Consider the following 18,369-nt stretch of genomic DNA (forward strand, 5'->3'; position numbering starts at 1 on the left):
AAAGCGAAGCATTTCCCCCGAGGGGCAGACCGCCCGCCCATGCGAACGGCCAATCCGCCTGTTTTGGCAAATGCCCCGTCCGCGCCCGCTCCCTGCGCTGACGACCCCCCGCGGCGCCCCCCCGTACCCTGTTCCTGGGTCTCGTCCTCCCGCTGGGATGCCCGGGTCACTTTGAGACAGACCTCCAGGTCTTTGAACGCGAAGTCCATGACCCGTAACCTGTCCTGCTTCTCCCGAAACTCTTGGTCATATCGCCGCCATTCCGAACCCCAGGATGTGCGCTGCATGTCGTGCACTAGATGAAGGTACCGGGTGATATTCACGTGCTCTTCCGGCCTGTCCTCCAAATAGCAAGCCGCAAACACCCCAATCCGGCCAGCCATTTATCAAAAGACCTGGAAGCTTCCGCCCCCATGCCCTTTGTAGCGGCCGCCGCTTTGTAATCCTTCTTCATGGCCTTAGTCAAACCAAATAGTCTACAAAGTCACCCCTACGTATCTGTTTGCGGCAGCTATCTCGCAGGCCCCGCGTCACTGCCGTATACCCGCAGCGCACTACCCCCGGAAGATCTCGCCTCTTCTTCGCCCTACGCTCCTCTTCCCACATTCGCCTGCCGCTTACGCCTCTTCTGCTGCTTTGCCGCCCTTTTGGCAAGTTTCTCAGTCTCCTTCCGTGTCCTAGCAGTACTATCAGCGTCGGACGTCTGCGATGCCCAAGAGGAGGATGAGGAGGGGGATGAAGAGTTACGCGAACTCGAGCTCGCGGCGGAATTTGATAAAGACTGTCCCAACTCACCGGATGCCGTCGACCTCTCCGACCCGGATTCTTCGTCGTCATCCTTCCAATCATCGTCAATCACGAAGTCTGCCAAATCCCTGTCACCTCGGTCCTCTGTGGAAGATAAAACAAAAAAGGGGGGGGGGGGCGGCCCCCACCTGCGGCGCACGCCGGGCACCCCGCGTGGAATACGCAGCGACCGTGCTCCCCTGCCGTAACCGGTCTGATCCTAGCTTATAAATGAATATATATATAAATCTCGCAGCCTTTTTCTAGTGCTGCATGCGTGATTTTGCGATTCACCTGGAGATTCCATCTGCCAAGTCCTTTGCCATGACCTATGCGGAGCACTGTTTCCAGGTGTAGGGTCCTTGCTTTAGACATGTTGGTTAAAACCCCGTACCAGGGTATTTCACAGCACTGCCACCCTTTTAACTAGGAAGAGAAAGGCTGTGAGTGATGACGGAGCAAGGCTATCGGATCCGGCTGGAATTACTGTTCTCTTCTTTACATAGAATCCAGAACATGAGAAATGTATATATATAAATAAATGGGGGAAAAACGTTTAAACCACCAGCCGACATGCCGATATACACCCTTAACTGTAACTCAGCTACGCGGTAGAGTTGGTATCCGCTTGCTTCGTTGTATTCCTTTCAGGATCTTTATAATAGAAGTCCTTTGGACATACAATAGTCCAAAGGATTATTTTGTAAAGTAGATCCTCACATTTCTGCATATACTTTTTCGCCATTAGAGGGAGCTATTGGCACACATAAAACATCCCTCTGATCTATACAGGGGGGGGGGGCTATCCCTTCCCCGTAAATGGCGCTCGTTTGGGATATTTAAGATAGCTGACTATTAAGACCTTTTTAATAATTCTAACCATATGGGGAGGCGCGCTATTGTACTGAGCGGCCTCTCCCCCACACAAAGCTGAGGAGAACTTCTCCTACAGCCGCCCGGAAACACTGCGGCGTCTCTGGTGTGCACATGCGCTACGAGACCGTTTCACACCAAGTCCCGTAGCGGCGCCATACAGTGTCTCCCCGCACGCTGGTAATGTCCCGGACGCGGCTCTCCCCCTGGCCGCTGGTGATTAGCACCCATTCAGTGCCTGCCCGCAGCTGAGTAAATCTCCTCAGCTGCGTGCTCACTGCCGCGTCTCTCCCCTGCTCCCCGCCTCCGGCGGCTGAGGGCATGTGCACCGCCGCACGGCATTGGGATCTCCCGCTGGCTGGGCGCGCTGGGACCGCTCGATCAGGTCCCGCAGGGCGCCTCCCTGTTAGGGGAAACTTTGCGGGAGGGATCCCGGCCGCCTCACAGCGGTGTGTCCGCTGCGATACAGAGGGGAGGGGGAAACTGACCACAATAAATGGTTTCTAAAACCTGTCATATGCAGGAAGCTGTGCTAACTGGCCCTTAATACAACCAGTACTCACAGCCAGATGATTTGCAGAGGATCGCCTGTGCCTCTCCCAGTGATGCAGATCCCTTCAAAAGGGGATCTTTGTCTCCTCTGCATTATCAGGCTTTGTCCCCCTTTTCCTAGGGAGACGCAGCACTGTCTTGCATAAAACCAAATCACCAAGAGACTTAAAATGGCCTCGCCTTCCCTATATATATCAAGCCCTCCCCTTAAAGGCTGTACTTTCCTAACAGCTAGGTCCACCCCTCCCCAGATGTTTAACTCTTTTCTCTCCTATGCAGTCAATACTCTCTTCAAATCGAAAACAAATTATTAACATAGCTTACATATAACCATAGCTTTTAAAAGGTTTTTAAAAAACAGGGCAGATCTAAAAAAAAACAAACTTTCACAGGCTTTGATAGTGTACACTACTGCATGGATGCTTGTTTGTGAGGGAGATGGGCTCTCCCCTAGAACCTTGAAGTTAGTGCTACTTGTTGCCGCTACCGCCTTTGCACAGTAGGGGATGGAGGCTGCAGTTCTGAATGGTGATAGTGGGAATATGGTGCAGGGTTAAATGCTGTTGCCTGTGGAAACGGAATAGGGCAGATTGGCCTGAAATCTTGTTGCAGCATTGGTTGGTCATTTGTCAAGCGGGTATGTTGATTTAGTGTCCCCTGATTGGCTTCAATAAATCTGCCATTGCAGATAGCACCATAGCTTTTTGACTATGAAGCTCCCTGCTGTGTCCTGCTTGTCTTCATCCAGTGTCATAAGTCTGTTTGCATCCTCTATGGTTTGAGGCTTGCTGCGAAGCTGGCTGGGTACTGGTGCTTTGTAAAGCAATGGATTACACAGAAGCTGATGCGGTTGCCATATGCATATAGAGACTCACTCATACCCCTTTCACACAGAAAGACAATTCACGGGTGAAGGAGTTCTACCCGGTAACTTGCCTATAAACGTGGGGTCCTTTTTCTGTGTGAAAGGGTCAACCCGAATTGAATTTCCCAGGACTCGACCCAGGAATTTACCAGGGTTGAATACACGGGAATTTTGACCCGGATTGACCCTTTCACACAGAAGAAATACTAATTTTGATCCGCAAATTATCGGGTAGAAATTCATGTTTGAGTGTCACTTTGCAACTAGAGTGGTGTAATGGACACGTGACACAGTTTTCGGTAAACAATACATGCCTGCTCAACTTACAAGGTTTAGAAGTCCACACCATGTGACATACATTGTCCGGTGACGCTGATATCTTCAAACAAAGGCGTAGATGCTTTCTGGCTTATAGATAGGTTTCAAGATGACAGGGTAGTCATATACTTTGAACTGGCAAATCAGGACTCGCTTTCAACCAGTGATCTATTGTCGTATATATCGGTTCGGTGCTAAGCCAGTCACGTGATCGGTGCACCACATGTAAATAAATGATTTTAATCATGTTTCCAGCTAACTGATTATTTTATATATCCAAGAAAATTATACTCTAAACAAGTGTTGATTGGCAACAATATTGGATTTATCATATACTGTAAAAAGGATTTCTGGGCCACATAGAGACACCTTTAAATAAAGCTATAAACTAGCAGCAAAACGTGTCAGTTGATTATAGTCTGGTCAGTGGGCATGGATACAAAGAGCTCCCGCACTATTATCTGGACACCGTCTGTCATTTTGTCCTTCCAGCAAACCAACTGTGGGACAAGGACTACCATTCATTCTGCGTTGGACTTCATTATAGCTTTGGACCATCACTAATTTAAATTTTCTGTGACGAGCTGTCCACTTCACATAGATCTTCAAAGCCCTCACAACATCCAAGGACTTTGAAGTAGCAGAGTTGTCGGTAACCACCGGACCCACATTAGGTTGGTTGATATGAAACGCAGACACCACCTTAGGAAGAAATTGCTGATGAGTTCTGAGTTCAGCTCTATCTTCATGAAAAATCAAATAGGGGCTCTTTTGAGACAACGCCCCCAGCTCTGACACACGTCTTGCTGAAGCAAAGTGTGATGGTCTTCCACGTAAGAAACTTTACGTCAATCTTCTGTAAAGGTTCAAACCATTCCGATTGCAGGAACTGCAACACCACGTTGAGATCCCAAGGTGCCGAAGGAGGCACAAAGGGTGGTTGGATGTGCAGAACACCCTTCAAAAATGTCTGAACCTCAGGGAGAGAAACCAATTGTTTCTGGAAGAAAATGGATAAGGCCGAAATCTGGACTTTTAAGGAGCCCAAACATAGGCCACATCCACACCCGACTGCAGAAAAAGGAGGAAACGTCCCAGTTGAAAAGGAACCACAGGAAATTTCCTGTGCTCACACCAAGAGACGTATTTTTTTTCCAAATACGGTGGTGATGTTTAGATGTTACGTCCTTTCTGACTTGGATCAAGGTTGGAATAACCCTATCCGGGATCCCTTTCCGGCTAGAATTTGAAGCTCAACCTTCATGCCGTCAAACGTAGCCGTGGTAAGTCTTGATAGACAAATGGCCCCTGTTGTAGAAGATCCTCGCGAAGAGGTAGAGGTCACGGGTCCTCTAGGAGCATCTCCAGTAGATCAGCATACCAGGCCCTTCTTGGCCAGTCTGGAGCAATGAGAATTGCTTGAATCTTTTCCCTTTTTATTCTTTTAGAATTGTTGGTATCAATGGAAGTGGTGGAAACACATACACTATCTGGTAGAACCAAGGAATCACCAGAGCATCCACCGCCACTGCTTGTGGGTCTCTCGACCTGGAACAATACCACTTGTGCTTCTTGTTGAGACGAGATGCCATCATGTCGACTTGTGGCATTCCTCACCGACGTGTCAAGCACTCGAACACCTCTGTGTGAAGGCCCCACTCTCCTGGGTGGAGGTCGTGTCTGCTGAGGAAGTCTGCTTCCCAGTTGTCTACTCCCGGAATGAAGATTGCAGACAACGCCATAGCGTGTCTTTCCGCCCAGAGGAGATCCTTGACACCTCTGACATTGCTGCTTTGCTCTTCTTTCCTCCCTGTCGGTTTATGTACGTTACCGCCGTCACATTGTCCGTCTGAATCCGAATGGCGTGATCTTAAAGAAGATGTGATGCCTGTAGAAGGGCATTGTATATGGCCCTTAGTTCTAGAATGTTTATTGGAAGGATAGTCTCCTGACTTAGAAAAAAAGAGTTACGGGGAGTATGTACCCCGTTAAATCGGGCGCTAGTAAAGTATATTTAAAAAACACCTGATAAAGAGTGTATATATCTCTTGTAATAGCAGCTCCTAACGGGCAACTGGGTGCCTTAATCAAAGGTATATGGTTTAATGTTCGATAAAAAACATTAAAGGAGCGCTGGTATCAAATAAAAAAACATTTAATAGTAAATATGGTGGAAACAACCACTTTGAGTAATTATTGGAAGTTTAAAAACAAAATAGTGCAAATACATATACATATATAAGTATATTTCACATTCACAGTGGATGAATTAGCTAAAAAATGGCTTGGGTGCCCAATATATAGTTGCAGTCCACAATAATAGAGTAAGCTGGTTGCTTTCCGTACTGTTGGGGGGTGTAAAAATAGTCTCAACAATTAAATTTGAAATCTGTTGTTAGGTTTGGAACGAAAAGTTGGATTGCAATTGCTCACCCCTGGTGATAGAATCCGTTCTCACCCGTTAGTATAAGCGCTGGTTCCCGTCGATAGCAATCAGCGGAGGTAGCTCTCAGCATCTGACGGTGGCTGTGTCAGGATGTCCAGGAAGGAGAGTCATGCAGACGGCTGCCACTATCGAGGTGAGGAAACAATGTTGATTACCATCAAATAATAAAAACTAAAAAAACTAAAAAATCAAATTATACTGTATTAAGGGTGGTCAAAAAAGTAGACATCTGATAACCCCTGTATACTATATACTTTAGGAGCGCAAAGCTCACGAGCTCCATATGCTAACTATATAAACCATCTATATATATCTAAATTATAAGATCTTTAATATATATTTCCTTGATACCTCGTATACTGACAGCGGCAATTTGATGCTTATGTTTTTTATGTATTTTTACATTTTTCTCTATGAAGTTTATTTTGCTTTTTATTACTATCATCTGGTAACTATTCAATATATACACCTGATGTAAATCAAACAAATCAATCATTGAACAGATCATGTGCAAACGATTCAACCCAGGGTGATATCCAACTATAACCTTCAGGTGTGAATCAAGAGATTACAAAGCTGATTGGCTGTTGACCATTTAAATACATGCACACCTGAAAAACAGGTATCCACACCTCCTGAGGAAACCGCCGGTATCGTGGGCGGAGAAACGCGTAGAGGCTTACTTTCACTCCTGTCCACTGCTGGAGATCTTCATAGACTTTCCGTCTCTGAGACTGGGGATCCCTGGACGTTCTCTTATCACCCAACTGGAATAATTCTCTGCCAAATAAACCCCCGCTGTGCTTGAAAAAGCCCCGTTCTGCCGAGGTATCACGCCGTCTGCATGACTCTCCTTCCTGGACATCCTGACACAGCCACCGTCAGATGCTGAGAGCTACCTCCACTGATTGCTATCGACGGGATCCAGCGCTTATACTAACGGGTGAGAACGGATTCTATCACCAGGGGTGAGCAATTGCAATCCAACTTTTCGTTCCAAACCTAACAACAGATTTCAAATTTAATTGTTGAGACTATTTTTACACCCCCCAACAGTACGGAAAGCAACCAGCTTACTCTATTATTGTGGACTGCAACTATATATTGGGCACCCAAGCCGTTTTTTAGCTAATTCATCCACTGTGAATGTGAAATATACTTATATATGTATATGTATTTGCACTATTTTTGTTTTTAAACTTCCAATAATTACTCAAAGTGGTTGTTTCCACCATATTTACTATTAAATGTTTTTTTTTTATTTGATACCAGCGCTCCTTTAATGTTTTTTATCGAACATTAAACCATATAGTCTCCTGACTTGACCATTTTCCTTGGAACTGTTCCTCTTGGGTGACTGCTCCCCAACCTCTGAGGGTTGCGTCTGTGGTTAACAGAATCCAATTTTGAATCCCGAACCTTCGGCCCTCGGTCAGGTGAGAAGTCTGAATCCACCACAGAAGAGAAATCCAGTATCCAGTATCATTCTCAGGAACGGAAGCCTCCGTGTTGGTTCCAGGTGAGATTTTGGTAGGTTCAGAATCCACCCATGATCCTGGAGTAGTCGTGTTGATAGGGCAATGTGGTCCAACAACCTCTCCCTGGATGGCGCTTTTATCAGCAGATCGTCCAGGTACAGTATTATGTTCAGAGGAGAAACATCATCTCTGCCATTACCTTGGTGAACACCCTCAGTGCTGTGGAGAGGCCAAATAGCAGGGCCTGGAACTGGTAGTGACAGTCCTGTAATGCAAACCTTAGATAAGCCTGATGAGGCGGCCAAATCGGAATATGAAGGTACGCATCCTTTATATCCAGAGATACCAAGAATTCCCCCTCCTCCAGACCTGAGATCACCACTCTCAGAGACTCCATCTTGAACTTGAACACCCGTAAGGACGGGTTCAACGATTTGAGGTTTAAAATGGACCTTACCGAACCATCCAGTTTTGGCACCACAAACAGGTTGGAATAATAACCCTGGTTTTGCAGTTGAAGTGGAACTGGAACAATGACCTGAGTCTGTACCAGTTTTTGAATTGCTTTCTGTAATATTTTATTTTCTCTAATATATACACATTGACATATGTCTTTCCTCTAAGAGTGCACCAACCAAGAGTCTTCTTTTTTTTTCTTTGTTTTGTATCCCCAAGTGATTACTGACTTTTGGTGCACCACCAGCAATTTGAACTAATGAGCAATCAGGCACATAATTTGTGAATGCTGGTTTTATTTTATTACCTGTATCCAACTTTGACTGGTGCGGAGTCATCCCTCTTTTCTTGAGAAGCTGGTAAGACTGATTTGAAGAATCTGTGAGGTGGGAGTTCCTGAAACTCCAGTCTGTAGCCCTGGGTGGTAAGATCTTTGACCCAGGGATCCAGGCATGATGTTGCCTATATGTGACTGAAATATCTTAATCGGGCTCCCACCTGCCTGTTTTCCAGGCAGTGGGGTCCACCGTCATGCTGAAGGCTTAGAGGAAGCAGAACCGGGGTTCTGTTCCTGTGAACCTGCAGTTGCTGGTTTTCTGGGTTTACCTCTATTGCCTTTGAAGGACGTAGAAGAACCTTTGGTTTTATTTTAAAATGTTGCCATCCGAAAGGCGGTATTGGAGCAGAGTAGGTTTTCCTAGCTTGGGGGGGCTGCGGAAGGAAGGTATGTAGACTTACCCGCCGTAGCCTTGGAAACCCACGTGTCCAGTTCAGCTCCAAACAGGGCCTCATCTGTAAATGGTAGGTTTTCCACGCCTTTCCTGGAATCTGCATCCGCAGTCCACTGGTGTAGCCATAGGCCCCTGCGTGCTGACACTGCCATGGTGGTGTTGCGTGCATTGAGCAATCCTATTTCTTTTATGGCCTCTACCATAAAATTTGCAGAGTCCTGTATATGCTGTAGGAGTAAAACTATCTTCCCCCTGGATAAGGACCCTAACTCGTCAATTAGATTACCTGACCATTTTGCAATGTCCCTAGTGATCCATGTATAAGTAATAGTGGGTCTCTGGGCCACCCCAGCAGCTGTGTACAGGGATTTGAGAGCGTTCTCAATTTTGCAGTCAGGCTGCCCCAGGGACAGGTATGACTAACTTACGTGACAACCTAGATACCGATGCGTCAACAATCGGTGGGTTTTCCCATTTTTTTCTATCGTCCTGAGGGAAAGGGAAGGATGTAAGTAATCACTTAGGGATCTCAAACTTTTTATCAGGATTAACCCAGGTTTCCTCAAACAGAGAATTCAACTCTTTTGCTGCAGGAAAAGTAGCAGAGGATTTCTTTTTTAAATTAAAGTAAGACACCCCAACCTCCTCTGTCACCTTATCAGGAATTTGCAGAACGTCTCTACTAGCTTCTATAAGAGCCTGTACCCCTTGTGACAGAGTTGCATCCCCCACCACTGAGTCCACCTCACCCTCCTCTGCGTCTGACATGTCGTCATCAGTGTCAGTTTGCAGGATCTTGGCCAGTGTACGCTTTTGTGGACAAATGGCAGGGGTCTGAGACGCTGGTATGGGAACTGAATCTCTATTCATCAGGTCATCCACAGACTGTCTTAAGTATTGTGTCTCTTTCTCATTCTGGGATAACTTATTAGAAATATTCAAGATCATCCCTTTTAGAGAATCCAACCATGTTGGTTCAGATCCACTAGCCTGAGAATGAGTACTATCCTGAGTACATTGTAGTGATCCCCCTGGGTAAGAAAAACACTCTGCCGTGCATGAAACACACTCCTTAGACATTGTAATGTGAGGTAGGTACACACAGACACACACACACACACACACACACACACACACACACACACACACACACACACACACACACACAAAAAGGTTAAGCCCAGGTAACCCACACAGAGCCCTTCTAGGTAGACACAGAGTAAGATGGAGCCAGCCACACAGCGCCCTTCTTGCTAAAGCTTAAGCCTAGCTGGGTTGCAGACTAAGTACCCTTAACAGGGTATCAGTACTCTTATACTGCTCCCCCCCCCCCTTGCTATGACCCCCTAGTCCTGCTGAGGTAATCTGGAGTCCTTGTGGAGGAGCTGCGCTTCTCTAGCAGTCTGTTCAGTGAGAGCTGCAGAGGGAAAATGGCACTGGTGAGCCGCTGGATCCGCTCATAGTGAAGCCCCACCCCCTTCCCATGTTTTTATACTGGCTGAGGTATATAATGTGCTTTACAGTAGGTTAGAACCCCTGTAAGCTGCTGCCAGTGTGGGTATTTTGTATTTTAAGGCTTCAGCTCGCCCCCCACAGCGGAACACACAGAGTATGCCTCTGAAGCCTGGAGCCGCAGCCTGCCTGTCAGCGCTGCGTCTCCATACCCTTATGCCGCCATTACCGCCGGCGACCCGCTAACCGGGACGCCGGCTTTCTACTCACCACTCTTCTCACTTCTGTCAGGGGTGGTGGCGTGCTGCAGGAATGTACACTCGCCGTGGTGGGGCTTGCGAATAGTTCCCTCAGGAGCTCAGTGTCCTGTCAGCAGGGAACGGGACCATTAACCCTATGGGAGGTTGCCCCCCCCTAAGTCCCACGAAGCAGGCAGTCTGGTGACAACCAGACCTGCCTGAAAATAACAAACAGAAAAATAAATGCAGAAAACTCTTCAGGAACTTACCTAAGCGCAGAGCCGGCCCTAACCAATATGATGCCCTAGGCAAAATTTTGGCTGGTGCCCCCTAGCACCACCACTAGTTCTGCCTCTGACCTTGCACCTCTTTCCCAGCACCATCACCCATCACCCCTCTCCCATAGCAGTCCTTGTACCCCCTATATTTTAAATAGGAACAGTTCGCACATTGGACGCACAATAGTAACCCCAAATCCAATTACGCCACACAGTACTGCAACTTTGTTCACATTTTATCTTGTGATAGTGTCCATAATTCATATTACATCACACAGTAGTATCACTTTACCTTAAATGTTACTCCACACAGTAGAGCCCCTTATTCACATTACATCACACTGAATTGCTCCTTATTCACATTACACCACACCTTAGTGCTCTTTATTCACATTAGACGACACAGTAGTGCCCTTTCTATATGCAACGCCACATAGAAGAGCACCTTATACACATAATGCCACACATTAGTAATGCCTTTATACACATAATACCACACAGTAATGCCCCTTACACATATGAGACACATTAATGTCCTTATAAACATAATGCACCTTACACATTATGGCAACCTTTATTAATGCCCTTTTACACATAATGTCCCTTACACATATGCCGCACATTATTAATGCCCTTATACACATAATGCCACACACTAATGCCCCTTACACATATGAGACACATTAATGTCCTTATTAACGTAATGCACCTTACACATTATGACAACCTTTATTAATGCCTTTACACATAATGGCCCTCATTCCGAGTTGATCGGTCGCAAGGCGATTTTAGCAGAGTTACACACGCTAAGCCGCCGCCTACTGGGAGTGAATCTTAGCTTCTTAAAATTGCGACCGATGTATTCGCAATATTGCGATTACTAACTACTTAGCAGTTTCAGAGTAGCTCCAGACTTACTCTGCCTGTGCGATCATTTCAGTGCTTGTCGTTCCTGGTTGACGTCACAAACACACCCAGCGTTCGCCCAGGCACTCCCACCGTTTCCCCGGCCACTCCTGCGTTTTTTCCGGAAACGGTAGCGTTTTCAGCCACACGCCCCTGAAACGCCGTGTTTCCGCCCAGTAACACCCATTTCCTGTCAATCACATTACGATCGCCGGAGCGAAGAAAAAGCCGTGAGTAAAAATACTTTCTTCATAGTAAAGTTACTTGGCGCAGTCGCAGTGCGAACATTGCGCATGCGTACTAAGCGGCTTTTCACTGCGATGCGATGAAAAAGAACGAGCGAACAACTCGGAATGAGGGCCAATGTCCCTTACACATATGCCGCACATTATTAATGCCCTTATACACATAATGACACACATAGTGCCCCCTACACATTTGCTGCACATTATTAGTGCCCCTATACACATAATGACACACATACAGTAGTACCCTGTTACACATATGCCGCACATTATTAATGCCCTTATACACATAATGATACACATAGTGGCCCTTTACACATATGTTGCACATTATTAATGCATTTTTACATGACACACATAATGCTCCTTACACATATTCCGAACACTACTGCACAACCAACCCACTCACATGCACACAGCACTCACACTTCCACTAACACTGTGACCTCTGCCTCTGCTTGGATACAGATGTGTCCTCACAAATCTTGCATCAATGCTAACGTCGGGCACCTTTTTAAAAAAAATGAAAATGCATCTTATTTGCATTGCTATGTGGCTAGGATGCACAAGCAGCTTCTGCTGATTAAAATGATATGCAGCATGCCCATATACTGTGTGAGACTGTGGCTGTATCTGCATATGAAATGCTACACACAGAATATAGGCATGCAGCATATCATTTTAATCAGCAGAAGCTGCTGATGCCCCTAGGCATATCAAATGCCCTAGGCAATTGCCTAGTTTGCCTGTGCCTATGGTCGGCTCTGCCTAAGCGTGACCGGCTCCTCCGGGCACATTTTCTAAACTGAGTGTGGTAGGAGGGGCATAGAGGGAGGAGCCAGCCCACACTATCAAAGTCTTAAAGTGCCCAAGGCTCCTAGTGGACCTGTGTATACCCCATGGTACTAATGTGGATCCCAGTATCCTCTAGGACGTAAGCGAAAAATATTTTTTAATTTTATTTCTGATGTTTCCATGATTTATTAATTTTTTTAAGTCTTCGTAGAAGGTCTGTTAAGTATTTAGCAGTAGATATCATTTTAAGCGGTCGTCATTTTAAGCGGTTGGGATTCCGGCAGTTAGCATACCGACGCCGGAATCCCAACACAATTAAGAATGCCAACAACGGCATCCTGAATAGGTTCTCCAGCTTGGCACCGGAACCCCGACAGCCAGGATCCCGAATGACCAGACACTGCAGTGCCAGACAGGTTGGCCATGTGGGGTGTGTGTGTGTTAGATTTAGGCTGCGGGGAGGGGTAGTTAGTTTAGACACCCCCAGAGAGGGTTAGGGTTAGGCTGCAGGGAGGGAGGGTTAGGTTTAGGCTGTTGGAATGGGGGGTTAGGTTTAGGCTACCGAAAGGGAGGGTTATGGTTAGTTGGCCAGGGGGAGAAGATAAGTGTTGGATTCATTATCCTTCACTACTTAATAGGCTTGGCCATCAGACTTCCCAATTTTAGACTACCATCAGGCATCCTATCCACATCTACACTGAAGTAGGAGGAGCAAAGTTTATAACATATGCTGTGAATTGGATCATTACGGCCATGCCAAGTGCAATATCTTGCAACATGGGCAGGGTGTGATGTCGCGAATCATGGCAACACTCCTCCTCCCCACAGTAGCCCCTAGGACCTAGAGAATACTTACCTACTATCCCGTAATGTGTGGGAGACTTCCAGTTTTTTGAGTAATCCCCCTCCACCCTGCAAGGGTGGACCTCCCCTATCCCGCCCACTGATAGGGTGGTAATACTGGGAATCATGGGTCCGAATGGAGGGGACGGAGCTAAAATTATGCAAATTGCAGCCTGCCCCTCCCCCAGTTTGTACAAAAACAATCATTCTAACATAGATGTTTGTATTATTAACATGAACAAAATGTACCTTCTAGATCCTGTTCAACAAGAAATATCCAACAAGGTGGCAAGACATGTTAAACGACCAAACAGTTCCCTTACTAAGGCTACTGACTACAAGAAGGTTGCAGCTGCCTATATGAAAGCAGCAAATTCATGTGAGTATATGCACTTAATTAGCTCCGTCATTGTCATACCCAGAAGGTTAATAGTGACTTTTCACAAGTTTTTTCACACTGATTGCACACTTTTTCCACCACCATCACTTTAGAGCACAGGTTCTCAAACTCGGTCCTCGGGACCTCACACAGTGCATGTTTTGCAGGTAACCCAGCAGTTGCACAGGTGTATTAATTACTCACTGACACATTTTAAAAGGCCCACAGGTGGGGCTAATTATTTCACTTGCGATTCTGTAATGAGACCTGCAAAACATGCACTGTGTGGGGTCCTGAGGACCGAGTTTGAAAGCCTGTGCTTTAGAGCATAGGTCTGCAAACTCGGTCCTAATTACCCCACACAGTGCATGTTTTGCAGGTAACCCAGCAGGTGCACAGGTGTATTATTTACTCACAGACACATTTTAAAAGGTCCTCAGGTGGAGTTAATTATTTCACTTGTGATTCTGTGAGGAGACCTGCAAAACATGCACTGTGTGGGGTAATGAGGACCGAGTTTGCAGACCTATGCTTTAGAGGATTTTCAGACCTCAATCTTCCTCATAGTGTATACAGGTTGAGTCTCCCAAATGCTTGGGACCAGAAGCATATCAGGTGTGGGATTTTCTGGATTTTATAATATTTGCTAGGGATCCCTTTAAGATGCAGTGTGTAGAGGCAGAGCTGGATCCGGGGTTGAGGAGAGTCCCACAGAACTCACCTAGCGGCTACAGGGAATTAAGATGCAGCAAGGCCATTAGCATGAATATTGAAGAGGGACCAATGGGGAGGTGCCAGATGAGTACTGGACAGCTGGGAGGGAGCACGGCATGGTCAGCAAGCCAGGTAATATGTGCGAGTCTTGGGACACTATCTGACCCACCACATGACGGCAGTGTCATGTGACATGTCAGCTTACAATATTCAGTTTTTGGAATATTTTGTTTTTTTAGCGCATGATGGAAATAGGAGAATCAACCTGTATCATATATATTTGAGAAATCGTTAAGAAATTATAATATTCTACCAGTAACTTAAAATAGTAATTTTTGTTTATCCTAACAGGTATATCATATGAAGAAAAACATATGCAAGCTGATCTGACACAGTTCAGCCTGCTTGCTTGATCTGACACAGTTCAGCCTGCTTCTTCTATAGCAGGCATGTCCAAACTGCGGCCCTCCAGCTGTTGAGAAACTACACATCCCAGCATGCCCTGACACAGCTTTAGCATTCTCTGACAGCAAAACTGTGTCAGGGCATGCTGGGATATGTAGTTTCACAATAGCTGGAGGGCCGCAGTTTGGACATGCCTGCTCTATAGCTTCACGACTGTAGGCCTGGAATCCAAAGCTTAGCCTTGCCTAGTTTTGTTACGTCTCAGCATAAATACTAGCAACTCCCAAATCAATCCCCAAATAGCCCCATTAACAGAAACTAAACACTGATGTTTCTTGGACAATGCCATTACCTGAATTCGGTATTGATCTTGAAGTGAATGCAACCAGTAGAGAAAAGCATGATACATGATCATTACACTTTGCCTTGTACAGTATCTAATTAAGAGCAAAGTGACTGACAGACAATTTTAGAATGTTTTTTCCACAAATCATATATACAGTTAATTGTATTCTTACAGCAGTTTGCAGAACAACATATATTTGTGACTAATAGGGTGTTTTAGAAGATAATTAATATGAATAATATGTTATAGTAGATTTGCATGTTTATTGCATTGCATGGGATACATACTGGTATGTCTTGTTGATAGTAAGGCTGTTGGCAGTCAGTATGCTGACAACAGTAAATCGATGGGAGATAGCAGTCACAGGTGTAATGTTATTTAAAGCATTGTAATGGTTACAGCATTATAACTTTGAACGTGATCGTCAAGCATCCTGTTTAACGTTTTAACGTTAGCACCATTAGGATGCTTTAAATAACATTACAAGTGTCAGCAATTTCCAATCTAATTCTGTGGACATATTGACTTTCGCCAGCATTAAGAATGACAATATAACTGCTTTCCCACTGCATTACTGTCTGTGTGCATTATGTATGAGATTGCATGGCAGGTGTAACTGTCCATCTCCTACCAGGATGTAAACAGCCAGGCGGGCTGCGCGCTACTAAAACAAAAGAAATTAATAAAAAAAAAATGTAAACAGTGCAGTGGGTTTGCATTCTGGACCTTGGGGCCCCCCAAGCAGCCCCATGCAGCTGCATCCCATTCACCCGCATCCCATTCACCCTCTACAGTTATGACACTGCCACCACACATCACACTAGTCATTTAACACTTAAGGCAGTGGTGGCCAACCCAGTCTTCCAGTACCCCTAAAGGCCCGTACACACTGGTCGATGTATCGGCCATTCTCTTGAACGGCCGATACATCGCGGGACCGTCGGCCAGTGTGTACGGGCGATACGTCTGTGAACTCCGTCGTTCACAGACGTATCGCGTCGGCCGCGCAGCACAGCCGACAGCCAATATATCTAACGATATATTGGCCCGTCGCTGTGTGTGTACGGGGCGGTCGTCCGACCGCCCGTACACATGCTGCGGCGGCCGGCGGTGATTGACAGGTGAACTGGGCGGGCGCGAGCGCCCGCCCAGTTCATGACGTCAGTCCCCCGACGGATCGGGCTGTGTGTATGCACAGCACACTGCCCGATCCGTACATAGATATATCTGCAGATCAATTGATCTGCAGATATATCTAATAGTGTGTACCCACCTTAACAGTTCACATGTTTCAGACCACCTAACTGGTGCACAGGTGTAGTTGTTGCTAACTGTCACATTTTAAAACATGTGGTGCATTCATTCCTAAATGACACAGCGTACAGATCCACAGGTGGTCTGGAAAACACGAACTGTCAGGGGTTCTTGAGGACCAGTTTGGTCACCTCTGATTTAAGGGAAGTGGGTGAAAGCTAATGTGATAGTGACAATTGAGGGGGTGGGAAGCGTATATAGTCCCCAAGAACAAGCCAGAGAATAAAACTGCAGAATTTTATTTTTATGTAATGGGAATGAGGCCCAGTGTAAGGTGTCTATACAGATGCCAGTCTAGCTCTGTAGGGTTTTAAGAGGTCCTGTACATTACATTGAATATATATATATATATATATATATATATATATATATATATACCAATGGTATGGGGGCTGACCGAGTTGACTGGGGTCCAGTATACAAATATTATATATCTATATCTGTCTATCTATCTATCTATCTATCTATCTATCTATCTAAAATGTACGCACACACACACACACACACACACACACACACTCAGAGTGGGACAGGACAAGGCAGGGGTTTGGAGCAGCAGATAAAGAGGGGACAGAGCTGGGGGGGGGGGGGCGCAGTGGAGCTGGGGTCAGGCTAAGGTGACCAGGCAAATGCTATTATGCATACATCTTGCATACCTTCTATAGGCACTGAGGCTCAGGTAGCGGGACAGACACTAATAAGCATAATCAAACAAGACACGGATACATAAATATCGGTCACTCGGGAGTCGGGTGCCTCATCTTTACTGAGCTGTGGTCAAAGTCAGCTGCTTTTGAGGGGCGCCACTTATCTGACATCAAGTGGCTCGGGGATATGCAATCCGAGAAACTATATGTCATATTGAGGGCTTCCACTGTACCGTGGCCACCATGTGTACGTCATAATTTCACAGTATACCTGCTGTTTGAACCGTAGGTAGCAGGGGAAGGGGGACAGGAGGCAGGGTTTTGATGCCGTTGGCAGGCAGGCTCTAACAGGAAAGTAAATTTCCTGTCTACAGCAGCACAACAGATCCTGTGGGCCTATTTTGATGTGGGGCATGGAGCAGCAGGTGCACTCACCCCATTGTTAATCCTGCCCTGCCCTTCTTTCTGTCTGAAAATGTAGAATGCTTCTAAAAATGTCAAGTTTTTCTAGGAGCTATTGCTTATCCACAGTGTGATGAGGTGGGGAAGACAAGATCCATTTATGTAGAATCACCTCTTGAGCTCTCATCAGTGACAGTTATACCTGTATATGGAAATAGTTTAAGAACAGACTGTATGGGGATCCAAGGAACCCATTTATCAAAATTGCACATTAACGTGTCAGATCTTGAGGAAATCTCAGCCCAGTGACCACATTTATTTATGGCAAGGTTTTTTTTACCAGAAACTATTCTACAAACCATCCATTTTCCTGCATTCCCAGAAGCAGTTGTGAAGAGCAGCATTAACCCGTTTGCATTGACACAGGTGCTTGTTTCACATACATGTTTACTATATAACTACAAATTGTATGTCCTCTTGACTAAAATGTATCATATTTCCTTTTACAGGGGCAGTCAGTGAACATCTTAGCCAAAGCTATTGGGATGGACAATCAAATAGCCTCCAATGGGTAAATTATTACACACAAAAATGTAAATGTGTCAAAAGGTAGCAAAGCAAAACAACAAAGGCCTTGTTCAGAGTTGTTAGCAAACCAAAATATCAAGCAACTGGGCAAAACCATTTGGCACTGCAGATGGGGCATAGAGATATAGATTTGGGTGGGGTGTGGTCAAATTAAAATCTAAATTGTAATGTAAAAATTAAGCAGTCACTATTTACCCTGCACAGAAACAATATAACCCACCCAACTCTCAATCTGTCTGCACATGTTACATCTGCCCCACTTGCAGTGCAGCATGGTTTTGCCCAGTTGCTTGCTTTTTTGGTTTGCTAAC

At 45.7% G+C, this 18,369-nt stretch overlaps 1 protein-coding gene across 2 annotated transcripts in view; it reads left to right on the top strand.

Annotated features, from left to right (window-relative positions):
• LOC134895092 (uncharacterized) overlaps nucleotides 1-18,369 on the top strand; it is a 253,869-nt gene that overhangs the window by 46,619 nt on the left and 188,881 nt on the right. The window contains exons 5-6 of one of the 2 annotated variants that reach the window (XM_063913810.1): nucleotides 13,520-13,642; nucleotides 17,980-18,041. In XM_063913810.1, coding sequence (XP_063769880.1) covers nucleotides 13,520-13,642; nucleotides 17,980-18,041 — 185 coding nt within the window. The remainder of the gene's footprint in view (nucleotides 1-13,519; nucleotides 13,643-17,979; nucleotides 18,042-18,369) is intronic. The other variant, XM_063913811.1, reaches the window with a different exon arrangement.

This window comes from Pseudophryne corroboree, chromosome 1 (assembly GCF_028390025.1).
Source record: "Pseudophryne corroboree isolate aPseCor3 chromosome 1, aPseCor3.hap2, whole genome shotgun sequence".
NCBI lineage: Eukaryota > Metazoa > Chordata > Amphibia > Anura > Myobatrachidae > Pseudophryne > Pseudophryne corroboree.